The sequence below is a fragment of the Natator depressus genome, chromosome 1, assembly GCF_965152275.1.
Source record: "Natator depressus isolate rNatDep1 chromosome 1, rNatDep2.hap1, whole genome shotgun sequence".
Lineage (NCBI taxonomy): Eukaryota > Metazoa > Chordata > Testudines > Cheloniidae > Natator > Natator depressus.
In genome coordinates this window covers 240599964-240625223 of record NC_134234.1, presented here as the reverse complement: position 1 = coordinate 240625223, position 25260 = coordinate 240599964, and the positions used below count along the sequence as shown (strand labels likewise).

Here is a 25260-nt window from a genome sequence, read left to right as displayed (position 1 = left end):
TGGTGGGTGTGATAAATAAAGGGGGGAGGGGAAGGTAGCTCCCTTTGATGGACACCCAGCCAGCCAGTTAGCTGTAAAATCCCTCTTGGTAGCTGTTCTTTACTTACTTTACCTGTAAAGGGATAAAAAGTCCCCCAGGTAAAGAAAAAAAAGTGGGCACCTGACCAAAAGAGCCAATGGGAAGGCTAGAACCTTTTAAAATGGGAAAAGAAACTTTCCCTTTGTTTGTAGTTGCTCTCTCTGGGCTGCAGGAACACAGCGCAGCAATGCTGTGTACGGTTTGAACCAGGTATAAAAAATTATTTTCCATACCTAGCAGGACTCATTGGGATAGCGAATGTTTAGATAGATGCGTTCAGGTTTATTTCTTTATTTTGGCTTGTGGAGCTCCTCTGTGCTAACCCCAGATGTTTTTGTTTGCTTGTAACCTTTAAGCTGAACCCCCAACAAACTATTTTGGGTGCTTAACTTTTGGAATTGCTCCTTTAAAATCTAGCAAAAGCCTAAGTTCCAAACGTATTTTCTTTCTTTTTGTTTTTAATAAAATTTAGCTTTTTTAAGAACAGGATTGGATTTTTGATGTCCTCAGAGGTTTGTGCATATGCTGTTTGATTAGCTGGGGGCAACAGCTAATTTCCTTTGTTTTCTTTCTCAGCTCTTCCCCAGATGGGTGTGTTTGTGAGAGAGAGAGAGAGAGAGAGAGAGAGAGAGAGAGAAAGGGCTTGAGGGTTCCCCACAGGGAGGAATTCCCAAGTGCTCCTTCCTGGGTCCAAGGGTTTTTTTTTTTTGCATTTGGATGGTGGCAGCGTTTACCAAGCCAATGTCAGAGAAAAACTGTAACATTGGGAGTTTAAGACAAGCCTAGAGTGGAAAGTATTAATTTTTAGAATCCTTGCAGGTCCCCACTTTCTGCAATCGGAGTGACGGAGTGGGGATTCAGCCTTGACAGTGGGCAACACAGAGGTCCTGGCTTAGGATACCTTCCTCCCACCCTCCGCTGCCCTCCTGTCTTCCAAACTTCTTCTTGCTGCTGTCACAGCCCCAACTCAGAGAGTTTCAGATCACATTCCAAAGTTTTTGCAGCCAGTCTTCTGACTGAACATCATTTTAGTTTGTGCTTTTGGACATTGTATGATACATTAATATTTGATGAAAGGCAGGACATTCCTATCTTTTTGGCTTGTGTGTACTGCTTCTATGTACTTCTGTTCTAGGCACCATAAGGATTAAAACATGCTAGCAGTCAGCCAGTGGCCAGTTGGATTCATTTCTTTAGTCCCTTTCAATTTAGTCGCTCAATTTGACCACTCACTAAACTCACCTTTGGTGAAATAGGAATTATCAGCCAAGACTATTTTTACATATGCCTCTTTTAACATATGCCTCTTCCTTCCCTCCTAATAGAAACCTGGTTATGAATCTGGAACAAACATTCATTCCATCTATAGAATCACCTATTTTGGCTCAAGATCCTTGGCCAACAGGCAAAGACAGCTACTGCACATGTGGCATCCGTAGCATTAAATCTCAGCTGTTAAAAATGTTTAGAAAGGTTTTGCTAAGCCAGAGTGGGCGAGACGTGGCAGACGTTAATTTTAGCGTAGACATGTAAAATAGTTATTGAAAGAAAGCGAAGAAGTCAGTCAAAGAAACAGTGTGAACTGAATTTGATTGGACTACATGAATTTTTGATTAGCAGTTTTCCAGGGGGTTGCTACAGAATCTTTAGCATGAGAGGAAGTGTTCATATATCGACTACCAGAAACTTAAAATTAAGTGTGGAAAGGTTGCCACTGACTCCTTTGGACATCTCTTTTCTGGGGAGCACTTGGCAACTTGATTCAAAAAGTGGGCATCACCATGGTTACTGCTCCCATACACTGGGACCTAAGAGATATACTATTGTACTGTTGGGCCTCTCTTTTCTCCACAAGCCTGAAATATCATGACCAGATGAGATGAGAACAGGGAATCAATCACCACTTCCATAGCCATGTCCTGTGTAACTCCTGAAATGCTAACCTATGGTTACTACTATTCTTTTTCTAGTGTGTCATTTTCTACTGCCATCTTTATTCCTCCAGCCTTCGGTTTAATGAGTCTGACACATCCAGCCTTATAACACTTTTCTGTGACCAATCTGCACCAATTTGAAATGATTCCTGAGAAGGGTGAACTCTGAATTCCACAGACCCACCAGAAGAAGAACCAGAGAATGTGTTCCAGAGGAAAGGGAGTAAAGCCAGGGTCCAAGAGTGACTAATTGGGTCACACGATGCAATTAAGTTGCTGGAAGACCACAAGCAACTAGAGACAGAAGCGCAACTTCCTATCCCTTTTCTATTCTTTTCTTTCACCCTTACACACCTTTGCAGGAGTTTGTCTTGTCTTAAAAGTCAGGATCAGACTTCAAAACAAAACTGGAGAGCTGCCACCTAAAATTGACATTCCCCCCCCCCATCAAGAGATCTGATGCAATTTGAGAGACTTTCAAGCAAGGGTTTTAAAAAAAATAAAAAGATATTCCAAGGTTGTACAGTGCCCTTCTGTACAGTGCTTTTTGTAAAATATATATGTTCTGTTTTCATCAGTCTTCCTTGTTCTCAGTGCAAATTTCAAAACATGGATGAAAGCATACAGAAATTTTTTTCTGAGCATTCCACCAAGTATCACTGGGAAGCAGAGGAAATTCTTTTTAAAATAAACTGACCCTGAGACCGATGGTGGTTGTGGAAGGTTCTTTTCCCCCTTTACCTTCTGCACTGTGCTTTAGGCCAGCTTCTTAAACACTAAAAGAGAGAACTGATACATCAGCAGTTTAACCTGATTGCACCTGAAGCTCATTTACTTTCGTGATTGAGCATATGACTAAAACCTTGTCATGTTTCCCTTTGCACTCTTGGATGGAATCTTCAGCAGCCTGCACGCAAGGTTCTCTCTCCTCTGATGTAAGATCCAGCACTCAGCAGGAACACTTTCCCACCCATTATAAGGATGCTTTTGTAGATACTACGAAATAATTTCTCAAGTTTTCCCAAACATCTTGTATTAATACTGGTGCTTTTGGCTAGTCCTTAAACTGTACCTTTCTTCATTTGTGGCATCTAGTAACTGACCTGTGAGTTTCAATCTGTTTGTGTGAGTGCTTCCATCATGTCTTTTAATGGCACATTTTGTGCTATACTGCAGGCCTTGTTAGCATAAAAGCAAGCTACAGCTTTCTAATCAAGTTCAAGTCTTTGCCTGTAAGTCACTTATGGCATAACTGATTGAACTTTGCCATTCTGGGGGGATGGGGTCCCAGGACAGACTGCTCCTGAATGTTAAAGAGTTGCTAAAGACCTGGAACGAGGACGAAAGTAATCATGGCTACATTTCAATGACAATGGCATCAAAAGTATCTCAACTGCAGGATTAAATTTAATATTCTGCTCTTCTACTTCAAGAGAGATATTTAATCTTGAAGAACTCAAAGAAACAGATACTCTGCCCTTTTGGAGGTGAGCAAGAATTCTGCGTTGCTAATTATTGACAATATTTACATTTTTATTTCAAAGGAATTACCTGTTCTCATTACTCAATTCCATTCACTCTCTTGTCTCCTACCATTTCCTTCAATTTTAAGCTATTACAGCTCTAGCTGAGCTCCCTCTGTGGACAGTCACCAGGCTGCTGAATTGGACCTAGTTTTGGATTCCATTTATTTTGAAGCCTGTTGGTACAGAGCAGCATCCAGACACTGTCTCTTAGTCTGGCCTCTCTGGCACACAGACACCCTGTTTGGCATCCCCTTCCTGAGTATGTGGGACTCTGCAGTCCAGCCGCTCTAGGCCCCAAGAGCGATGCTGATTCTCCCAAGTCTCCCAAATAGCTTAAGCATGCCCTCCCCAGAGCTCCACCCTCCCGGGTACTTTGATTTACAATGTAACTCTTAGGATGTATGTAAGCTACAGCAGTACAGCTATGGCATTGCAGCTGTGCAACTGTAGCACCATAGCTTAGAAGGTTCCTCAGCGATGGCAAGAGTTTTTCTGGTGATGCAGTAAATCCACCACTCCGAGAGATGTTAGCTAGGTTGATGGAAAATTCTTCCATCAACCTAGATGCATCTACACCAGGTCAACATAACTACATCAGCTCAAGGTGCAAAATTTTTCACAGGCCTGAAAAACGTAGCTAGGTAGACCAGGCACCAGGATCTTGTGACAGCTGAAACAAGAGAACACACAGATTTTGTAAAGCAACTTCTAAACCAGATACACTTTACTGACAGACAAAGCACAAGATTTACAGATCCAGGCAAAAACAAGTGCTTCAAGCAAAACCCTCTCTCGGGCATCCTAGCTACTTTTGGGTTTTGATTAATGTCTTTTTGGGGTCCCAGGACCCTCCTGCTCCCCAGTTCTCCTGCTCAGACTTCCTGTTCCTGGCAGTGGACGGCTGTTGAGAAAGCCCCCTAGCTGAAGAAGATCAAGCCTTTAAACAGAATTCTCCTGGGGTGGATCCATTTTCCGTTTGAAGGGAAAATGATTGAAGTTGACTACTCTTGGTGGCTTTCCCATTGTTAGTCCCTCTGCTAGGCGTAAGGATTTCTCCTAATACCACCTGGGTGTCCCAGCTCAAGATGGAGGGTACAGTGCAAAAGCGAAAGGCATAGTACAGTATGAAGTCAAAATGGCATTCATAAAACAATGAGTTTGCAGATTGATATAAACATATCTGTCCCATAAAGTCAAAAAGATTCAGTGGCAAAAAAAATTTCATTAACACAGAGTTAAGGTTGCTAGGTGGTAGGTACATCACCCCTCGCAGAATGATGAGTTGAGCAAAACTCAAACTTTTGAAAGCCAGAAAAATGCAGTTAAGGGTTGCCTATGAAATCTTAACTCTGCCCTCTTTCAGCAATGCCCCAGTACAGCCCTGTTAATACACACATACCTTTACTCTGCCAACCCCACATTTGCTGAAAAGTACAAGCTCTTGCTCCTGGGGGAATTCTGCACCAAAAAATTTAAAATTCTGTGCACAATATTTTAAAATTATGCATATTTTATTTGTCAAAACAACACAATATAATCACACCAGTTTCAATTATTTTGGTCATTTATTTCAAAATACCTGTTATCAAGTATGTCTGTAACAATACAGACAACAAAAAAGATTCCGGAAATTTTTTTTGTCAAATAGATTCCTTACTACGCATATTAATACAGAACTTGGTGTTCATTTAAAACTACAATACAGAAACATACTTCCCACACCCCTCAAAAGCAGTGCAAAGACTCAGGGGAGTCAGGGGTAACGGAGGAGCTGAAGGAGCCTGGGTGTGAACTTGGAGAGTTGTTGGGTGTGGGAGGGAGAAGTATGAAACAGGTGGATTTTTTTTGGGGGGGGGGGGATTGTTAGGGACTTGGGGAGCCTTCCCCAGGCAGACCATGGCTGACTCTAGGCTCTCCCCATTCAGTCAGGCACATCTGTCCCTGTCCCCAAGTATCCCTGCACGTCCCTCCCCCCATCCCCATGTGTCCCTGCACCCACACTGAACCAGCCCCATCCCTGATGTATCCCTGCAACCCCACTCAGCCACCCTCCTCCCTCGTAAGCATGTGTCCCTGCATCACCACTCCCATTCAGCCCCCATCCCAGTCTGTGCCCCCCACTAGTCCTTCTGAACTCCAGTCTGTGACTCCCCCCATACTGTCCACCCCCCCCCCCCCATATCCTGTGCCTTCTCACCTGGCCCCATGGGCAGGGTGCTCTTCCCTATTCATTGCTGGAGTCCCTCCCACCTGAGAGAGGCTGCTTTCTGTTCTGGCGAAACAGAAGCCCCTGGTGGGCGAAAGGCATAACTGAAGCACTTCTATGTAGAATGTATTTTCCGCTGAGAAAAAAAAATTCTGCATGGCACATGAATTCTGAGCATGTGTGGTGGTGCAGAATTCCCCCAGTAGTAAAGCTCTTCACTTCCTTTCACTCTCACCACAGGATTCCATTTAATACTATTAAAAGATACGAAGGGAAAAAAGGTTGCCCACCTTACCTTCCCTCTACCCTCTTTGAACAATGCCTCAATATGCACATACTCACACTGACTTCTGGCACTAGAGATTCAGGAGGTTTCAGATTTTGGTGTGTATACATACACACACACAAACTCCTCAGAAATAACACCACACATGCACAATTTAAGAAACACTTTCCAGCCTTTTACAGCTCCCTTACATGTACCCACAGGATATCATCTCAACCTTCACTTTAACTTCATCATCATAAAAGCATTAGAATCTTTTCATATTCCACCTCACTGCAGACAATAGCCTTTGCAATAAAAACTCTGTCCTGCTACTGACTTAAGCTATACAATTCTGCATAAAAATGATGCATGCAGCCGCCTGAAGGTACACATGCGCCTCTTCCCTTTCCTCAAGAGTGTGGAAAACACCTCCTCATATCACAATCACAGCTGTGTCACACCTCAAAGTAATCCACAGCTCACTCGCTCTCTCACACACATACTCCTCTACCAAGCAGAGCTAACTATGGTACCTCCACCAATCAGCACAGCTACATCTGATGCCGATCACACTCACTTTACCTGGACTGCATGCATATAATAAATGCTTAGGCTGCTCGTTATTAATAATGCCCTTCCTAATAAAACCCCTGTGCCCTGCTATTATATAATGTACACATTGAAATGATGCATACTGGATCCTGAAGGTACACATGGCAGCTCTTACCTTTGCTCACACACACTGGAGGATGCAAAACATATCTCCTATCATAATCACAGCTTTGTCACACACCTTAAAGTAACCCACACATTCCTCATATCATACATGCACTAGCAGGCCCTGCTACTGCCTCCATCATTTAGTGTAACACAGTGACTGCACTTGCAGTGTAGGCAAATAATTCCCGTTGGCTACAGTCAGCTCCCAGGGAACAGAGGGAGGGTGACATGTGCACTCCACCACCACTTTAAAAGTGTTACATGAAATCCTGTGAATGAGAATGAATGGGTTGTAAAAGGAGGGTGAAGAACTTGTACATTTCACCAACTGTGGGGTTGGCAGAGTAAAAGCGTATGTGTTAAGTGCATGGGCAACCTTAACTGTGCATTTCCTGGTTTTCAGAAGTTTGAGTTTTGCTCATCTCAGTGTTCTGCAAGGGGATGACATCCCACCAAGCAACCTTAACTCAGTTTTAATGTAGTGTTTTGCCATTGAATTTCCCACTTTTTTTTTTAAATAGAAAAAAGATAGATTGGTAGGAGTTAGCAATCATTTAAGCAGTTGTGCATATCACGTCCTGCAGTTTGCATACCAAACCAGCCTACCCTCTCTCCCTCCCCATTAACTGGGCCCCACTAGCCCTGCTATGGCACACCTCCCCAGCCATCCCCTTGACCCATTTCCCAACTGTTCCTCCCTCCAATCTGGCCTCCTCCCCACTACTGTACCCAGGCACCCCCATTGCAAGCAGGGATCTCATCTCCCTGAAGTCCTCGCTTCCTGGTGTACATACATATCTATTGCCATTGCCTCTTCCTTCCTGGAACCCAACCCACATGCTGTGCCTGGAGCGAAGGACAATTATGTTACAGTGGAATGGTCTTTCAGAATGGTTGGAGGGTGGAGTTTGTGGCAGGGCCAGTAGAGAAATCACAGACAGAGTTTCTGTTCCAAACGACTGACAATTTTATGTTTGAGAGAAAGATCTTCTGACCCCTGTCCAATGTACCCTATCTACAAGAAACAGGGGGTTTCAGAGCTTGTAACGTTTCTATGCCATATGGTACACATTTTCCAGTCAGCCATGAATCCTCCAATTTCCTGATTAATGTTTTTCCAACACTTATTAATAGCTTTCGTACTGTCACTGTAGCAATTAGTCAGCTGCTCAGACAAATCAAAGAAAACTATTGCAGCTCCCAGACACAGATCTCTGATGCCATCCAAATCTGCTCTCACACACTGTATGAGGTGCACTGCGAATAAGGCCCAGATCATTTCTGCCCGAGTGAACCACCACAATATCCGGTAGATCCTCTTATGTCATCAGTTAGATGCTGCAATGTGGGCAAAACATGATCCCAACACAGGCCACCTCTCTCTACCCAAATCAGCCTGTTGTCAGCAATCCCCATGTCATGGTGTACTCCTTGCTCTCCCGCAAACTTCTGCAACCTTGTGATCCAGGAATCGGCCAGAACCCCCATGCTGGTAACCCTGGCAGCGCACACGTTTCATTTCCCTCAGCAGTCAGCGAGCCTGGCCTGAGTTCCAAACCTCCACGCCCCGTGTCTTTGGAAACATCACATTAATCTGCCCTGAGATCAGGAAGCAGCCACTTGCCCCTCCCCGGCCCTGCCCAGGGGCTAGTAACATACAGATGTTCCTCGAACAACCAATCCAAGGCTTGCCTACTGCCCATCCTCATTTTCCAACCCCTCTCTGCCCCCGCGCCCCGCTTCTGTCACAGCTCTCCATCTCCTCTCCACCTGATAAAACAAAAATTTTGGTTAGATCAGCTGCTGACTGTTCTGCTGTGATCACAGTAAACCTCCCCCTCAAATACAAACACTTTGAGACGAGACAACTTGTAGCAAGCAACATGAGCTACTAAATCTTTATTGCACAGGTGGACTAAGGTTTGGACTAGAAACATCAGCAGCAGGGTGGTCAGCAGGGGCACTGGCGTCAGCATTATGCCAGAAAAGCATAAAGCAGCTGCATAGACACCCTCTCGTGGGTTTTTATTTTATTGGCGCATGCGCACTGTAATCCTTCCAGACTACACACTACGCTAGCAAAGTCGTCAATATGTTCTTAAATACCATTCATGATTTGGGTCCCAAAAAGACTTGGTGCCCTGCACTACCTTGGGTAAAAAAATAAAAAATAAATAAATAACCAACTGAGATTATTCTGACCCACCATAGCAATACTGACTCTCCAGTGCTGCTTCAAAACAAAACAAAAAAAACCCTAGAAACTTTGAAAAATTGATATTTTGGGGGGAGGAGCTTATATCTCTTAACTCTGGCTCAAATGACCCCAAATGTGGGTCATAAACCTCACTCTGCACTCCCATGAAGCATAGCAAATTTCAAGAAAATCCATGCAAGCATGTGGATTTTAGAGCACATAGAAGTGTTGTCCTTTAAACAGGAAGGATAGAGGGATGATGGAGGTAAAGGGCTCCTTCTGCATATTCCTCTGCAGCACAGGAGCATGGATGTGGCCCATTCATTTCAATGTGATGCTCTCCGCCGACTGAGAATACCCCTGGGGACGAATACAGCCTGAAACAATAGCTGAGATATGCGAACTTCTCCATTCATCTGAATAGGTGTTCCCGTCCCCCCCACCCTCTCCCCAAAGCTTTAGAGCTTCTGATATGCATGAAGTATGTCCAAAGGGACAAGACTTCCCCAGATCCTCGCTCACATGGAGCCAGGGAAGGGGCTGCACCACTGTAATCAATTCTTAGTGTTTACTGATTGCCAAACATCTGTGTATCACCATTTCCACTACTAATCAGCAGCTTTCACATTTCCTACAGTTAACAGGAGAAACACACACCTAATGCATTCAAAAGTGAAGCTACCTCTGCACTAGAAGTGCCCCAGCTATGGTGCTGTAGCGCTTCTGGTGAAGACGCAGGGCCGACAGAGAAAGCTCTCTCGTCAGTTTGATGACTTCACCTCCCACAAGAGGCAGTAGCTATGTTGGCAGGAGAAGCTCTCCCACTGACATAGTGCTCTGCACACTGGCACTTAGGTCAGTATAACTTACATCAATTAGGAGTGTGGACTATTCACACGCCTGAGCGATGTAAGTTATACGACCTATGCGCCAGTGTAAACATGGCTAAGTTTACACTAGAACTAGGCTATCTTTATACATCAGATGCTCGGCCCACCTTCCAGAAATCTCTAGATCCTAACCAACCAAATCCCTTAACAGTTCACATCTCCACCCGTTCTCCTCTTCAACATTCAATAACAGTTGAATACACCCACTAGCTACTCCCCGTCTCCCCAGTCACCAATGACTCCACCCATTCTACTTCCGCCCTAGGCTTGTAGGCTGTTCTGCATCATTCTTATTGTTTCCCAGCGGGCCTAAAAAGAACCTTAATGTTTCCATCACTTCCTTTCTAAAACATGAAAATAAAAGTTCTTCACAGATTTAAACAACAGCCTAAAGTTTCTAGTATCTACAAACTCTTTCAAGTAGATTTAATTTTTTTGAAGTTATAATCCTCTATGGGGAAAAATTCTTAAGTTTCCTCAAACCCCTGTTCCATCCAAATAGGGAGGGAATAAGGAAATGCAAACAAATGGAGACTTGCTTGGGTTTGTTTTTAAGTGTTAAACTTTTCTTCTGTGTGCGCATTGAAGAAATGTTAGAATTTCTTGTTGGGACTTGGTGATTTACCACAGAGGAAGCCGGGACATGACAAGCAAACTCCAGACCAAAATTAATGTGAATGTTGTGGCAGTAAAAACACAAATAAGGTAACTTAAAAGACAAAACATCCTAAAATCCCTCTCTGATTCTCTACACATTATACTACAGTAACGAGCCTGGGGTATATGCTCCAGATCAGGGAGCAGTGTGAATAGCGAATATGTGTATCACAGGAGTTTAAAAAGCTCTGCAAAAAAAAACCAAAAAACCCACAACACCACCTCCCCCCCGCCAATAAACATTAGCAGGAAACCAAAAACTCCATAACTTGAGAAAAGAGCTAACTCCTCACAGAGAAGTCCCAGCCAGCCAAGAGCCCATCAGAGAAGCAATGAAACATGCCAAAGTCAGATGAATTGCATCTCCAATAGCATCCTAGTGGCAGAAACAATAATGATTTCAATCCAAGACCCCATAGAGAGGACAGTAATTAGAAAAAGAAGAAGAGAGCCCTTTGCTAATCAAGCGTTCTCGGCAGTCAGTCTGGTTCCTGAGGAGAGTGTTAGAAGCTCTCTTTGGCTGCCCAAGAGTTAGACTCCTGACGTTCCAAGAGCAGTAAGAATCTGAAGACTATGATATAAGGACTTTTTTTTTAAAAAAAGCATAAAAGACCCTTCAACATACGATCCAAACCAGGGGAAGTCAGGAGGTAGACTGCGGGCCAAATCAGGACTGCCAAATGCTTTTGAACGGAGCCCAACATTTTTAGTTACTTGTCATTATCGTTACTTTTTATTATAACTATTTTCTCTAGAGTCTGGACCTTGACCAAGAAATTTGGACCTTGACAAAAAAAACTAATAATTGACTCCCCCTGCTCTAAACTGTTTAGCTCTGACAGAGCAGTGAATACTGCCTGTATTCTAGTTTCCACGGTGGGCTAATTACATGAACTCCTTTTTCTCGCTAACGTGCAACAGAATAAAACTTCCATCAAACTGGAATGTGGTCCTGATAACTATACCGTCAGCCTCTCACTCGATCTTCCCACAGCAGCAGACCCACGATTACTGGCACCACGAGGACAGGAATCCCCTTGAAGAGGACTGGACTGTTTGTAAGACTCGAATACAGAAACTGACAGCTCAAATGACAAGTGAGCTTGTTGTTCCAGTTTAGAGCCTAGCCTCTATATCAAACGCTACCGGCACACCTGAGTTTGGTGTATTCCATTTGAGGCAGCCCTGGATGGGTCTCAGGCCTGATATACACAATAAAGTTAGCTCAAACTAAGTCACCTTGTGTCGACCTAGTTGGGCCTGTGTCTAACACTTAAATGTGTCTCACCGATGTAAGCACCCCATTGTGGTGACACAGTAACATCACCTTCCTAGTGGCAGCAACCAAATTGCTAAGGTCTAAAGCAGTCATGGAGGCCAAGCTTCCTACCCATTCCCTGGAGATGGTGCCTCTTAGTCACAATCCAACCACAGCACAGATCAGACATTGCTATTGCAGTCACATGCTGTATTTCACACAGGAACCCTCCCCCTCCCCAAAAGCTTTACTTGTTCTGAAAATAGGAGGACTCATTCTTCACGGCTGTCAAACACCTTTCACTAGCATTAAACTAACCTTAAAATTCTTCTGGCTGTTATCTGTGAATGGGAGAACTACAGGTCTTGACCACAGATAACCCCACCCCCATATCCTTTGGCTCTTCACAGATTAGTCAACCATGAGAAATGCTCCTTTCACCACCAAGTAATTTGCCAAAGCCAAGGACAGAACATTTGCAAAGGAGAGAACGGGCACAGATTTTCTGCACTTGTTACATGTGATGGTTCCTAAACCTTCCCAAGCTGCAAGAAGTTTCTCCTTTCCTTTCTCCCTCTTCCCAAAATCCAAAGATGTCCTTTGTGCCCTTTTCCAGGCAGCTAACTCCACGTGTCTTCTTCACTGTGGCAGCCCCTGGGCTGCCATTAACCTACCCAGCATATGCCCCTCCTCTGCCCCTCTCCCAGGGTTATGTGAGACCTAGACAGTCCATGACAGCCCTCATCACATCACTGGTGCCCTTTCTATAGCATCGGCAACATGTTCCCGAGGGTGGAGAGCGTAAGTGTCCTCAGGAGGAAGATCACTCCGCTCATTCCTCAGGTAGATTGTTTTAACAAGAAGAAATCTGATTTATCTGGCATTCACATCATCATCCAGTTAAAATTCAAAGCAGACATTAGAGCACATAACAAGGATGGGGTGGAGAAAAAATCAGACCTTCTTCCACTCCACCTCAGGCAGTTATACAGATTCCCTTGCCACTCCTGGAAGTGCAGTACCAAGCAATCTGCTACTACAACATAGCATCAAAACTTCTGTCTCTCTCACAGCACAAACGCAAGGAGCTCGACACACTCAGCTGAACCTGCTATACTGCACAAGTTTCTCTCCCCTCAACACAGTGAGCTGGTGATTTGCAGTTCAGAACAGGCAGCTTCCTCCTGATAAGGCTGCTCCTTCCTGGAAATAGGAGATATAGCTGCCTTATCTCAGGGAAGAGAAGAGGCCACTTTTGCTAAGTAGCAAAGTTCTCACCTTGAAAGCCTCTCTCTTGATTGGCACAGAACACCCAAGGTTGGGGAACTTTTAATCAGACGCCTGCATAATTACTAAATCATTATTAATTATATTGGAGAGCAGAGACCTCAGAAGCAAGGCAAAGCAAACAAAGGGCCCAATGAAGTCTCCTGTGCTGTTGGAAAAAATCAGTAATTAGAAGTCATGAGCGCACTGAAGAGTGAGGGAGCAGTGTCACAGTCAGTGTTCAGGACTTGCGAGTGACCTGCATGCTAAGGAGCAGGCTCTCATCCCCAGGGAAATTACAACGCATTGCCTCACAAAGCAGCAAGTACAGAAATGAAAGAACAGCTCCTGTTAACTGATAGCTTTATTCATGCACAGAATAAGGATTTCAGACAGGGACCCCATCCACCAGGGCTCCCATAAAACCTCCCCTCTGCATGTCTCTGGCCCCTCCAGAGGTCCCTCTAACCTCCCCAACCCCACAGCGCTCCCACAGTGCAAGGAATAAGAGAGAACAAAGCCTCAGGTCTATCCATTCCAGCCTACATGTCAGTGATTCAATTGCTCGACTGGAGCAATCCCTGCACCCAGGACTCTTGAGACACAATTGCATAGGACAGCAGACATTTCATGTTAATAACCTAAACATACTATCACCCTCTCAAGAGGAATCTACACCAGCTAAAGACATGCTATTAGCACCGAGGCCAAACATGTCCTAGGAAACACTGAAACCATGGTCTGCCAGGGGAAAAAAAGCAAAGCCTAATTTATGGATTTAGAGAGACCCCACAACCTGAATTGGACATGCCTAGACCTCACAATAAACCAGAAGAGTTTCAGGCTGGCTATAAAATCCAATCTGAGAAAGGACTCTGGAAATCTATCTAAACCATAAAAAATATACTAGGCAAATACAACCTCACTAAAGCCACTGCAAGAACTATTTGACAGAATAATTCAACTCATCTGGGACCAAAGACTAGGACTTAACAGCAAAGTACGTTGAATTCCTCTATAGTAAATCCTGCAAATGAACTAGGTGGACAGAGGAACTCGTCCAACAACAGCTGCAGAGCAGAACAAAGGAAACTGCCTTTGCTGAGCAATATATAAGGAAGATACTGAACTGCTGATACCATTTCGAAGAGCAGTTAAAGACCAAAATTAGTCATTTGATGAAAGCACACAAACTACTCATTCAAAAACAAGTAATGCTAGAGACACTAGGCCCAACCTTAAAGTTCACAACATCCTGGTAAGACACAACGCACAAGTTGAATTTCTAAACATGATCTTCATTCTGGCCGCTCACGAAACCATAGTGAAACACACAGAACACAGGCAGACACTCAAATACAGTCTCAGCTCTCACAATGTACTCACTTGCAGGTGCAAGATACTAGAAACTTAGGGAGGAATCATACCGCAACCAACATGGCTGAGCAGAGATCAAAACCAAAAGACATCTTCTACTGCACTGCTCAAACAACAAAGAACAAGAAAAAGACACCGCAAGTTATCATAAATCGTAAGATTTCCCATTTAAAAGCGAAAAAGAAGAAACTGAGCAGAACTGGGGCAGAAATAGGACTGCAGTATGTGGCAGCCTGCCATGGAGTTAAAAACAAACACTACCAAATTGCTGCAGGCTAAAAGCAAACCCAGCACAGGCAACTCTTTGATCATACTTAAGGCTACCATTTAGTCATGGAGGTTGCAGAAGTCACAGAATCAGCGACCTCCATGACTTCAGCTTGCGGTGGTGGTCAGGAGCTGCAGTGTCCCCCGCCACGCGGTGGTTGGCAAGGAGCGGCTCCCAGAGCTCCAGGCCGCCTGTGGTAGTGGGGCCCCGGAGCTCCCGACCACCCAGGGAACTCCCCCGCACTCCTGAGCACCGTGGGCGCCAGAGGCGGGGATACCCCGCAGCTCCCGGCCCCACGTCCTCGGAGGTGCAGGCAGCAGGGGTACACCGGAGCTCCCAGGTGCTGCAGGCAGCTCCTAGTCCCTGTGCAGTTGCCCGCCTCAGGCCGTGTAAGGACCCACAGATCCCAATTTTGTCACCAATATTTTTAGTAAAAGCCAGGGGCAGGTCATGGCTTCCATGAATTTTTCTTTTTTGCCCATGACCTGTACATGACTATTACTAAAAATTAGGGCTGTCAAGTGATTTAAAAAAAAATAACTGCACTTAACAATAAAACAATGTAAAACTTTAGAGCCTCAGACGGGAGAGGCATGGGGAGGGGGTGGGGAGAGGGGAATCAGCCTCAGCCGGGGGAGGTGTGGAGCTTTGGGGTGGGGGAGGTATGGAGCTTGGGAGTGGGGGAGGGATCAGCCCCATAGGTCGGGATGGGGGTCAGTCCCAGCCCTGGGCGGCATCGGGCTCGGGTGGGGTCAGCCCCAACCTCAGGAGGCACGGAGCTTGGGTGTGTGTGTGTTTGGGGGGCGGCGGGGGTCAGCCCCAGCTGCAGCGAGCACAGGGCTCGGGGGGAGGGGGCTCAGCATGCGTTCATGCTGATGACGGGTTCTGCTTGATAACGATTCAAGGCACAGTGGCCCATTTTCATCATCTGAGTCAGATGCCACCAGCAGAAGGTTGTTTTTCCTTTTTTGTGGTTCGGATTCTGTAGTTTCCGCATCGGAGTGTTGCTCTTTTAAGACTTCTGAAAGCATTCTCCACACCTCATCACTCAGATTTTGGAAGGCACTTCAGATTCTTAAACCTTGGGTCGAGTACTGTATCTATCCTTAGAAATCTCACATTGGTACCTTCTTTGTGTTTTGTCAAAACTGCAGTGAAAGTGTTCTTAAAACGAGGATGTTCTGGGTCATCATCCGAGACTGCTATAACATGAAATATATGGCAGAATGCGGGTAAACCAGGAGAGAAACAATTCTCTCTCAAGGAGTTCAGTCACAGATTTAATTAACGTATTATTTTTTAGCAAGCATCATCAGCATGGAAGCATGTCCTCTGGAATGGTGGTTGAAGCATGAAGGGGCATATGAATGATTAGTATATCTGGCATGTAAATACCCTGCAACGCCAGGTACATAAGTGTTATGCGAAGACCTGTTCTCACTTTCAGGTGACATTGGAAATAAGAAGCAGTCAGCAGTATCTCCCATAAACGTAAACAAACTTGTTTGTCTTAGCAATTGGCTGAACAAGAAGTAGGACTGAGTGGACTTGTAGGCTCTAAAGTTTTACATTGTTTTGTTTTTGAGTGCAGTTATGTAACAAACAAAAAAAATCTACATTTGTAAATTACACTTTCACGATAAAGAGATTGCACTACAGTACTTGTATGAGGTGAACTGAAAAATACTATTTCTTTTGTTTATCATTTTTACAGTGCAAATATCTGTAATAAAAAACAACAACAAAATGAGCCCTGAACACTTTGTATTCTGTGTTGTAATAGAAATCAATATATTTGAAAATGTAGAAAAACATCCAAAAATATTTAATACATTTCAATTGGTATTCTATTGTTTAACAGTGCGATTAATTGCGATTAATTTTTTAAATTGCAGTTAATTTCTTTGACTTAATCGTGTGAGTTAACTGTGATTAATCGACAGCCCTAGTTTTTAATTTAAAAATGCAGGGATGAGAAGTACATTACTTATTTCTTTGACTTAATCGCATGAGTTAACTGCGATTAATCGACAGCCCTAGTTTTTACTTTAAAAATGCAGGGATGAGAAGTACATTACTTTCTGTAGCCTTATCTCTTCCCGCCCTCTGGTGGTAGCCTGTGTTACTTAGCCTGACCGAACAGGTTTTTTGGAGCAGCTGATGCTCCCCTTCCACCCAGAGGGTCTGCAATTAACTTGTTAATTTGACAGCCCTACTAAAAATATCATGACACAATCTTAGCCTTAATCATACCACACTCAGATCAAACCTGAATTCAGTCTATTTTTGCTGGGGGTACATCTGGCCCTCCCCACCTCCTTTGGAACTCTGGTGGCTCTCCAAGGCCCCTTCACTGCCAGTCTTATTGCAGCATTTGGTTTTCTCCTGCTTGGCACTCAGCATCAGTCCCAGTTCCCTGTGTGACACCAACATACCTGCTGAAGATATCACTAGACACTTTCTGCAAATACTGAAGTGCATCTGCAACCTGATGAATAGCCTCTTCCCTGCGCAAGTCAGGTTGGATCAGAGGGACAGAGTAAGTCTGCCCTTCCAAGAAGTGCTTCTGGGTCACTGTAGCCATTGTGCCTGCGGGAGGGAGAGAGAGAGTGTAAATAGGTAATTGCAGCATATGCAGCTCCATCTCATCACAGCCTTTATCCCAGGAACCTTATACCTTTACTCTTCTCCTTGACTTAGGTAGACACAAGAGAGAACACCAGAAACTGGGAAGGAGAGGGCAAGCTAGGCACAAGCTACAACAGCACCATCTAGAAACCTGCAACAGTCTCTTTCATGTAATCAGCCAAAGCCATAGTGCAGTGGAGAGGGAAGATTTTACTTTGCTTGGATGCTCCTCAGGACAAGGACTGTATCTTTGGTCTAAGTTTTGAACAGCACTCAGCAAATCAGTGCTCAAAATAATTATGCTGAAAACAAAACATCACATTTCAGAACATAAAATCATTTTATCATCAGACTATGGAAGAACATACTGGAAGAAGAAGAATCTCTTTTTCCCCTTTTCCATCCCCAGACAGACTCCACATCTGTACATTTCAGAGCCACCCAATCCTAGGAGTAAAACCTGAAATGTTTCAGTTCATGTTTATACCACAAGAATCACCCCCTCCAAGTAGCAGAGGAGTTATGAAGTTATTGCACAAACTCACCTCCTCTGATTTGATTACATATGAGTCTCCCATTTTAGCATTAGGGACTGAGACCAACAAGGTCGGTTCGTATTCCTAGTGACCCACTGACTCTTCTCCAATACCTATATTGGAAAAACCCTACTTATTTTACATTCCTTTCATGAACAAAGCCTGGATGTTTGTGGCAACTTTCCTGTTGCACTCAGCACACAGAAGTCTAGGAGTGCCAAAAGTCTCATCAAGGATGTGTATGAAGCCAATGTCATCTCCGAATCACCCTCACATCTCTAGCCCAAAGTCAGTATGGACCCAGGACAGGATCACCTATTGGCCTAAAATTTCCTTAAATGCCCTCATGACAACTGTGTTGGTGTCACCCTGAATTGCTCCTGTAGTTTTCCAGAGAGTCTGCGTGGTTCACCGTACAAGAAGAAAAAACCGCCAGGAACCAGAGGGCTTCACTACACTTCTTTCTCCACAGAGGGCTGGTCACCTCCTCCCCATGCTGTGCTTCCCAGTGCAGCAGTCTGGGAGCTGACCCTTGTTCGTGAAGACAGAGGCAAAAAAAGCACTGAGTACATTAGCTTTTTCCACATCCTCTGTCACTAGGTTGCCTCCCTCATTCAGTAAGGGGCCCACACTTGCCTTGGCTATCTTCTTGTTGCTAACATACCTGAAGAAACCCTTCTTGTTACTCTTAACATCTCTTGCTAGCTGCAACTCCAAGTACGATTTGGCCTTCCTGATTTCACTCCTGCATGCCTGAGCAATAATTTTATACTCCTCCCTGGTCATTTGTCCAATCTTCCACTTCTTGTAAGCTTCTTTTTTGTGTTTAAGATCAGCAAGGATTTCACTGTTAAGCCAAGCTGGTCGCCTGCCATATTTACTATTCCTTCTAGACATCGGGATGGTTTGTTCCTGCAACCTCAATAAGGATTCTTTAAAATACAGCCAGCTCTCCTGGACTCCTTTCCCCCTCACATTATTCTCCCTAGGGATCCTGCCCATCAGTTCCCTGAGGGAGTCAAAGTCTGCTTTTCTGAAGTCCAGGGTCCGTATGCTGCTGCTCCCCTTTCTTCCTTCTGTCAGGATCCTGAACTCGACCATCTCATGGTCACTGCCTCCCAGGTTCCCATCCACTTTTGCTTCCCCTACTAATTCTTCTCGGTTTGTGAGCAGCAGGTCAAGAAGAGCTCTGCCCCTAGTTGGTTCCTCCAGCACTTGCACCAGACAATTGTCCCCTACACTTTCCAAAAACTTCCTGGATTGCCTGTGCACCGCTGTATTGCTCTCCCAGCAGATATCAGGTGATTGAAGTCTCCCGTGAGAACCAGGGCCTGCGATCTAGTAACTTCTGCGAGTTGCCGGAAGAAAGCCTCGTCTACCTCATCCCCCTGGTCTGGTGGTCTATAGCAGACTCCCACCACAACATCACCCTTGTTGCTCACATGTCTAAACTTAATCCAGAGACTCTCAGGTTTTTCTGAAGTTTCATACCAGAGCTCTGAGCAGTCACACTGCTCCCTTACATACAGTGCTACTCCCCCACCTTTTCTGCCCTGCCTGTCCTTCCTGAACAGTTTATATCCATCCATGACAGTACTCCAGTCATGTGAGTTATCCCACCAAGTCTCTTTTATTCCAGTTAATTGATTGTCTCAGTCCAGTTCCCAATTGAAAAGTGTCAATACAGAAAAAGCTAATATTACAAGTAGAATCAAGTTATTGGCACTCAGAAGCCATGAGGGCTACTGTCAGGCTCCCATCACTCCTTTCCAGGAGAAGCAGATTAGTGGGACAAGGTGTGAAAAGCCCCTACTGCCACTATCCCAGTTTTGCAGCTAAACTACTTCAGTTTCCTGGGCTCTCAACACAACACCTTTCAGCAGAGCCTGATTCAAAATACACATATACACACACTATATAAAAATTATGTAAATAGACATTGTGGAAAGCAGATAGACATGATTACTTATATGCAAGGTAACAAATTAAAGCTTTACAAAGAGAAGCGGGAGAAATGGAAGAGGCACCTTGAAACAAATGGACTTGGAAAATGAACATGAAAGGGTTTGTTCAAATGGCTTTTGGCTACTCCCTGTGACTAAAATAAGCAGAAAAAGTAGCAGGCTTTCCGAATGATGCAGGTAGTGGCCTACCACAGCTCTGGCAAAAGAGTGAGCTTGTTCTACACAGCTGCTTGAGTCTGCTAGAATGAGAGGAGATTTTAGGCCGAGCACTTCCTGAACTATGGCAAGTTTGACTTCACTCACTTCTGAGGCCAGAGCACAAGAGAAAGCAGGAGAATTGAGCACAGCTGTAGGCACTGTCCCACCTCCAGCACATTCAGAAAGGGAAAAGCAGAGATTTGCAAATATTATCCTATCCCAGAGCCAAGCAGCACAGCAAACTTAAGTGCCATTGGCTAGGAAAATCTAGAACTTCTTTACATGGTTCAACTGGTGCCAGCCCTCACAAAGCCTACATGACAGAGCCTTTCATACACTACACAGTATGAGTGATTGCCAATGTAGCAGTGGGGAGATTCAAGTGTCAACTCAGAAAACATTAGAAACAGGCCTACCATTTCATAGAATCATAGAATATCAGAGTTGGAAGGGACCTCAGGAGATCATCTAGTCCAACCCCCTGCTCAAAGCAAGACCAATCCCCAATTTTTTTGCCCCAGATCCCTAAATGGCCCCCTCAAGGACTGAACTCACAACCCTGGGTTTAGCAGGCCAATACTCAAACCACTGACCTATCCCTCCCCCTTAAATGAAAAGGATGAGGGGCAAGAGAAGAACTAGGTGTTCTTAATGTCATGGATTATAACTGCTTCACTCTTGAAAAGGTGGAGTACTCAGAGACTACAGTTATAAAGGTGGCCATACAAAACCCTAAAATAGAATGTTTGCTCATTAAAGGTTTCAATTGGTAATGATCTGATCTGCCACATACTTGCAGAAGGAACAGAAGCTGGGCTGTTCCTTGCAGTCAAAGAAGCACGGGTCTCAGAAGCAGCAGAGCTTATGGGCTCTACCCTCTTATTGTTCAATTCTGTCTTCTGCCATCCCCAAGCTCTCAGCCTCTGCATTTCGGTAACCAAAGCTAAGCTGTGCTCCAAAGTTCAATATGAATCCTAAGTGCCTTAGCAAGTGAGGAAGAGAAATAGACCTTGGCAACCTGATGGGACCTGACTACAAGTGTTAGGTTTGGGGTGGACTAGGTAGTCTCTGATCACCTCCTCCTGCCCGTTGGGTTAGTGTGACGGCAGCTGTATACCCCAGCCCTGCCATCTGCTGCCACCTCACTGTGCAGCACACACTGCGCAGTAAGCATGCCCAGTCACAGTACCTCTCTCTCTGCAGCACTCACAGCAGAGCAAGGTGGTGACAGCAGCATGGGCAGCAGGTATCATCGGCTGGGGAGGCTGTGCTTCCCCAAACAGCCTAGCATGGCCCAGCCCACACTCCACCCCCAGGCCAGGCCCCCCTTCTGCAGTTCCCAGCACTCTGTTCCCAGGCTGGCTGGCCTGCCTCGTGCAGGGACTCGGGGCGTCTGGTGCTGGGGGCCCTGCAGCCGCACCAACCAGCACACCAGGGCTGGCTGCTCCAGAAGGGATGGGGGAGGGGAGGGGCTTCGGGCACAAGGGCTGGGGCTGGGAGTTAGCCTCCCCCAACAGCCAGATCACCGGCCGCCCATGGGCAGGAGCGGGCCATACAGCCACCAAGGCACTGACCCCACAGGTAGGAGGAGGCTGGAGACAAATTGTGGGCATTGGGAGTGGGAAGCCCCCACTCGGACAAGCCTCCGGATGAGGCAGTGGCGTTGAGACATGTTGGGGGAATGGCCCGGGGCAGGGGGAACCAGCTGTCCTTCAGGTGCATGGTGCAGAGCTGGGGTGGGCAGCAGGTCACGAGAGAGGCAGCAGGACCAGGGAGTAAATAGCCCCAGTGGCTCCAGGGAGGAAACAAAGTAAAGAAAATGGAGTCCAGGCCAGCATCTAGACCCTTGCAACCCAATGCGAACCACACTACAAAAGTGTTGGGTGAGGTGTGAAAACAACCCAACGGGCTCGGGTCGAATCGGATTGGCTCTGGTGTAGTTGGTTCATGACAGGCTTTAAATTTAGGCCCAAGGAGACCTCTAAAGAGAATGGTCCTTTCCTGGCATTCTGCAAATTTGTTACTAAAGTTACTCCAACCTGAAGTTTTGATCAAAACATCTTAACTTATGAATATTCAAGGTGGCATTTTTGCCTTGAATCCTCTGCGGGTTTGTCCAACAACGGCAGCTGACACAGAGAGTGCCAAGGTTTGTCAAGGGACAAGGTGGGTAGGTAATATCTTCTATTGGACCAACTTCTGTTGGTGAGAGAGACAAGCTTTTGAGGTTACACAGAGCTCTTCTTCAGGTCCTTTGGCTACATCACCACCGCATAGGGCTTGTCAATGCCATTTACACTCCAGCTGGTCTCCCTTTCCAGCTCCAGTCTCCATTCCAGCAGGAATGGAGGGAACAATAACTGCTGGGGAAGCAAAGATTGTCTTCTGGTCGGGAGAGGGGAAAGAGTGCCACCCAACATGCATAGACTGGTGCAGGGAACATTAAGCGGCCCAGAAATTTTAGCCATTTGATGCCAGCAGTAGTCACACTGCCCACTTCCAGCAGCCAGGTGAATCTATCAAGCCCCCAAGGAACATTCATGTGCGATTAGACATTTGGAAATGAATGTGTATTCTTTAAGATGTGGCAACTGCTTCAGAAATTGCTTTTATACTGAACTCTATCTTTACTGTACCATGGATTATTGTTCCTGGCATGAGTTGGAGGGGCTGAAATTTGATTCAACAGCAGAGCAGAAGCCAGATAACTAACCCTGGTGGGAGTGCAGGATGGTTTCCCACTCACCCACAGGTGATAAAGACAAGAGGTTTGCCCTGCTCCCTCTGCTAAGCCAACCTTGCCTCAGTTAGTGTAAAGTTTTATTTGGATTGCAGAAGGGAGGGGAAAGCACTCTGATAAGTTAGAGAATGAAAAAAGTCTATTTATACCTTTTTTAATTAACCATGTTCTACAATGTTATTAAGCAGCAATCAGAGATGCAGATGTTACTGATTTGATTGGGAAGAGGTGCACCGTGCTGAATATTAAGGAACTCTGCCCCATAAATAGGTTTAATCACCATCTGAAGGCTCAAAGGAAGTGATGAAAAAGGCATTAATAAGGTTATAATTAGGCCCCGCAGCAGGCTGCACTCCACCATAGCTCTCATGGTACCTGAGACCTCTTAAATAGCAGCTCACGAACCCACAGCCCAAGAGAGACAGACCTGATTTAGGTCTCAGGATCCCAGGTTGCCTACTTCAGATACAAAAACCCAGACAAGGGCTTCTCCACGTTTGGAAGGTCTCTCTGGCCAGAGACACGCTGTGAGGACACAGAGCCCTATGAAAAGGGAGGTGGGTGGAGTTAGCTTCCCAGCTCCTCCACCAGAGAGCTGCAGCAGGGACTAACTCCAGCTGTGCCTCACAGTGAGTGAATTAAACAGGGCAGCCAGAGCTCCCCAGCCACAGGCACTGGCAAATAATGCAGACAGCTGGGGAGCTTTAGAAGATATTGTTCTCTCCCCTACCTTCCCAGCAGTATTTACCAGTCCATGAAAGGAACCTAGTCATAGGTGCAGGATCTACATCACCCCATCGTTGCAGCTCCCAGGTAGAGACTCCTACCCACAAAATATGAGAGCAATACTCCCATTTACAGCCCAGCGTTTCTGGAGGGTGGCACTTCCACAGGGAGCTTGGGGGGAGAGGAGAAAAATGGCCTTCCTACACCACATCAGAAAAGCCAGGTGCCCCCTGTGCACCTCCAATAGTCATTTACTGGCAGATGTCATTGGAGCAGCCAGTCCCTTCGCAAAGGGAGTTAGCCACCCACACGTTACCTCCTCAGAAGAGGCAGCCTACTGAAGAGTTTGCCCTGGTATCCATCATGACTCAAGGGCTTCGCGTGCACACCACATACTGCATCCTTGCCTCTCACCCATCAATGTGCACCTGGACTGAAATGGGGTGGGCATCACCTATATTATAGCCATAATGGAATCGGTTACTATAGGCTATTACCGCAGTAAATTGGGGAGCAAGGTAACATCTGATTTGGGACCTGCTTTAGCAGAAAGGCCCTCCATACCCTTTCTCCCTTCCCCATATGTCTATTAAAGTGACAGTCTCCTCCTCCATTCTACCAGGGAATGGCAGAAGTGGGTTCCATTGCTGCTGTGACTACATCTCATTCCACAACTCCTGCACCGAAAGATGAAGGGGAAAAAATCCTAGTGCCCTATTGGCAGAAGGCCTTCACTAATCACCACGCCTGTTCCTGGAGGCTCCATCCTTTCCCCTGCTGCTGTGCCACAAGGTACGGCATGGACAGTATTCACACCCTCGTCCAGGGGAGAGAACAGCACAGACTGGTTCCACCATTTCATCCCCATAACCCATAATTTCTACAGGCATTTTCCAGGTGTGGAGAACAGCAACCACTGTATCTGCCTAAAGCACAAACAACATTAGGATCCAGCAGGACTTTAAAATGCCAGATACCTCTGATCTGAATGACACTAAATGCTGCCGTCTAAACTTCCAGTCCAACCCAACCCAGCAAGGGGATTTGTATAAAAATGCCTTCAATCAGTTTCAGAGTAAAGATGAGCAAAACAAAAAACCTAACAAGCCCATGGGACACTTCAAACAACTACTTAAAAAAAACTGCTTAGATGTTCATACAGTAGCAAGAAGAGACTGTAGTATAAGCTGGAATCCAAAACTGAAGGTGTTTCATCTCAGAGGGTTTGATGCCCCATCTTTATATAGTCTACTTTGGAGTACCCCTATTTGTCCTAGGCTTAGCTTTTCAAAAGGGTGAGCCTCACAGCTTCTACAATTCAGACTGGGCCTTCGGATTACAGCATCCCTGTTTCTCAGTGTGTCTATATGAGTTCAGAATACTGTTAGAGACTTTACACCTTCAGGGAACAATATAACCAGTAAGTATTTGCAGTGACCTAGGAAAGCCTTGTCAAAGCAAACCAGCATTTATTAGTCACCTGGAGTACAGACTTTGATAGTCCTTAGGTCAGCATGGAAAAACCAAGCTTAAGACAAAGTCTCCAATGGCAAAAAGCAACTGCTCCATTATTCTATGGCCTCCTAAAATCCATCATAGTCTCTGTCAGATCTTCTGTGTCTCTGGCCTGGTCTACTTTTAAATCTTAGGTTGACATAGCTACAGCACTCAGGAAAAATGAAAAATCCATATCCCTGAGCACCATAGCTACGTCGACCTAATCACCAGTGCAGACGAAGCTAGGTCAACAGAAGAAAAACCCTTCCATCACTGTAGTCTTCATCTCAACTACAGGGTTAGAGTGGCATAGTTAAGTGGCCGT

At 45.4% G+C, this 25260-nt stretch overlaps 1 protein-coding gene across 3 annotated transcripts in view; it reads right to left on the bottom strand.

Annotated features, from left to right (window-relative positions):
- WASHC1 (WASH complex subunit 1) overlaps window positions 1-25260 on the bottom strand; it is a 99639-nt gene that overhangs the window by 30902 nt on the left and 43477 nt on the right. For all 3 annotated transcript variants that reach the window (XM_074939226.1, XM_074939216.1, XM_074939207.1), the window contains exon 2: window positions 17082-17235. In XM_074939226.1, the coding sequence (XP_074795327.1) occupies window positions 17082-17230 (149 nt within the window). In that variant the 5' untranslated portion in view covers window positions 17231-17235. The remainder of the gene's footprint in view (window positions 1-17081; window positions 17236-25260) is intronic.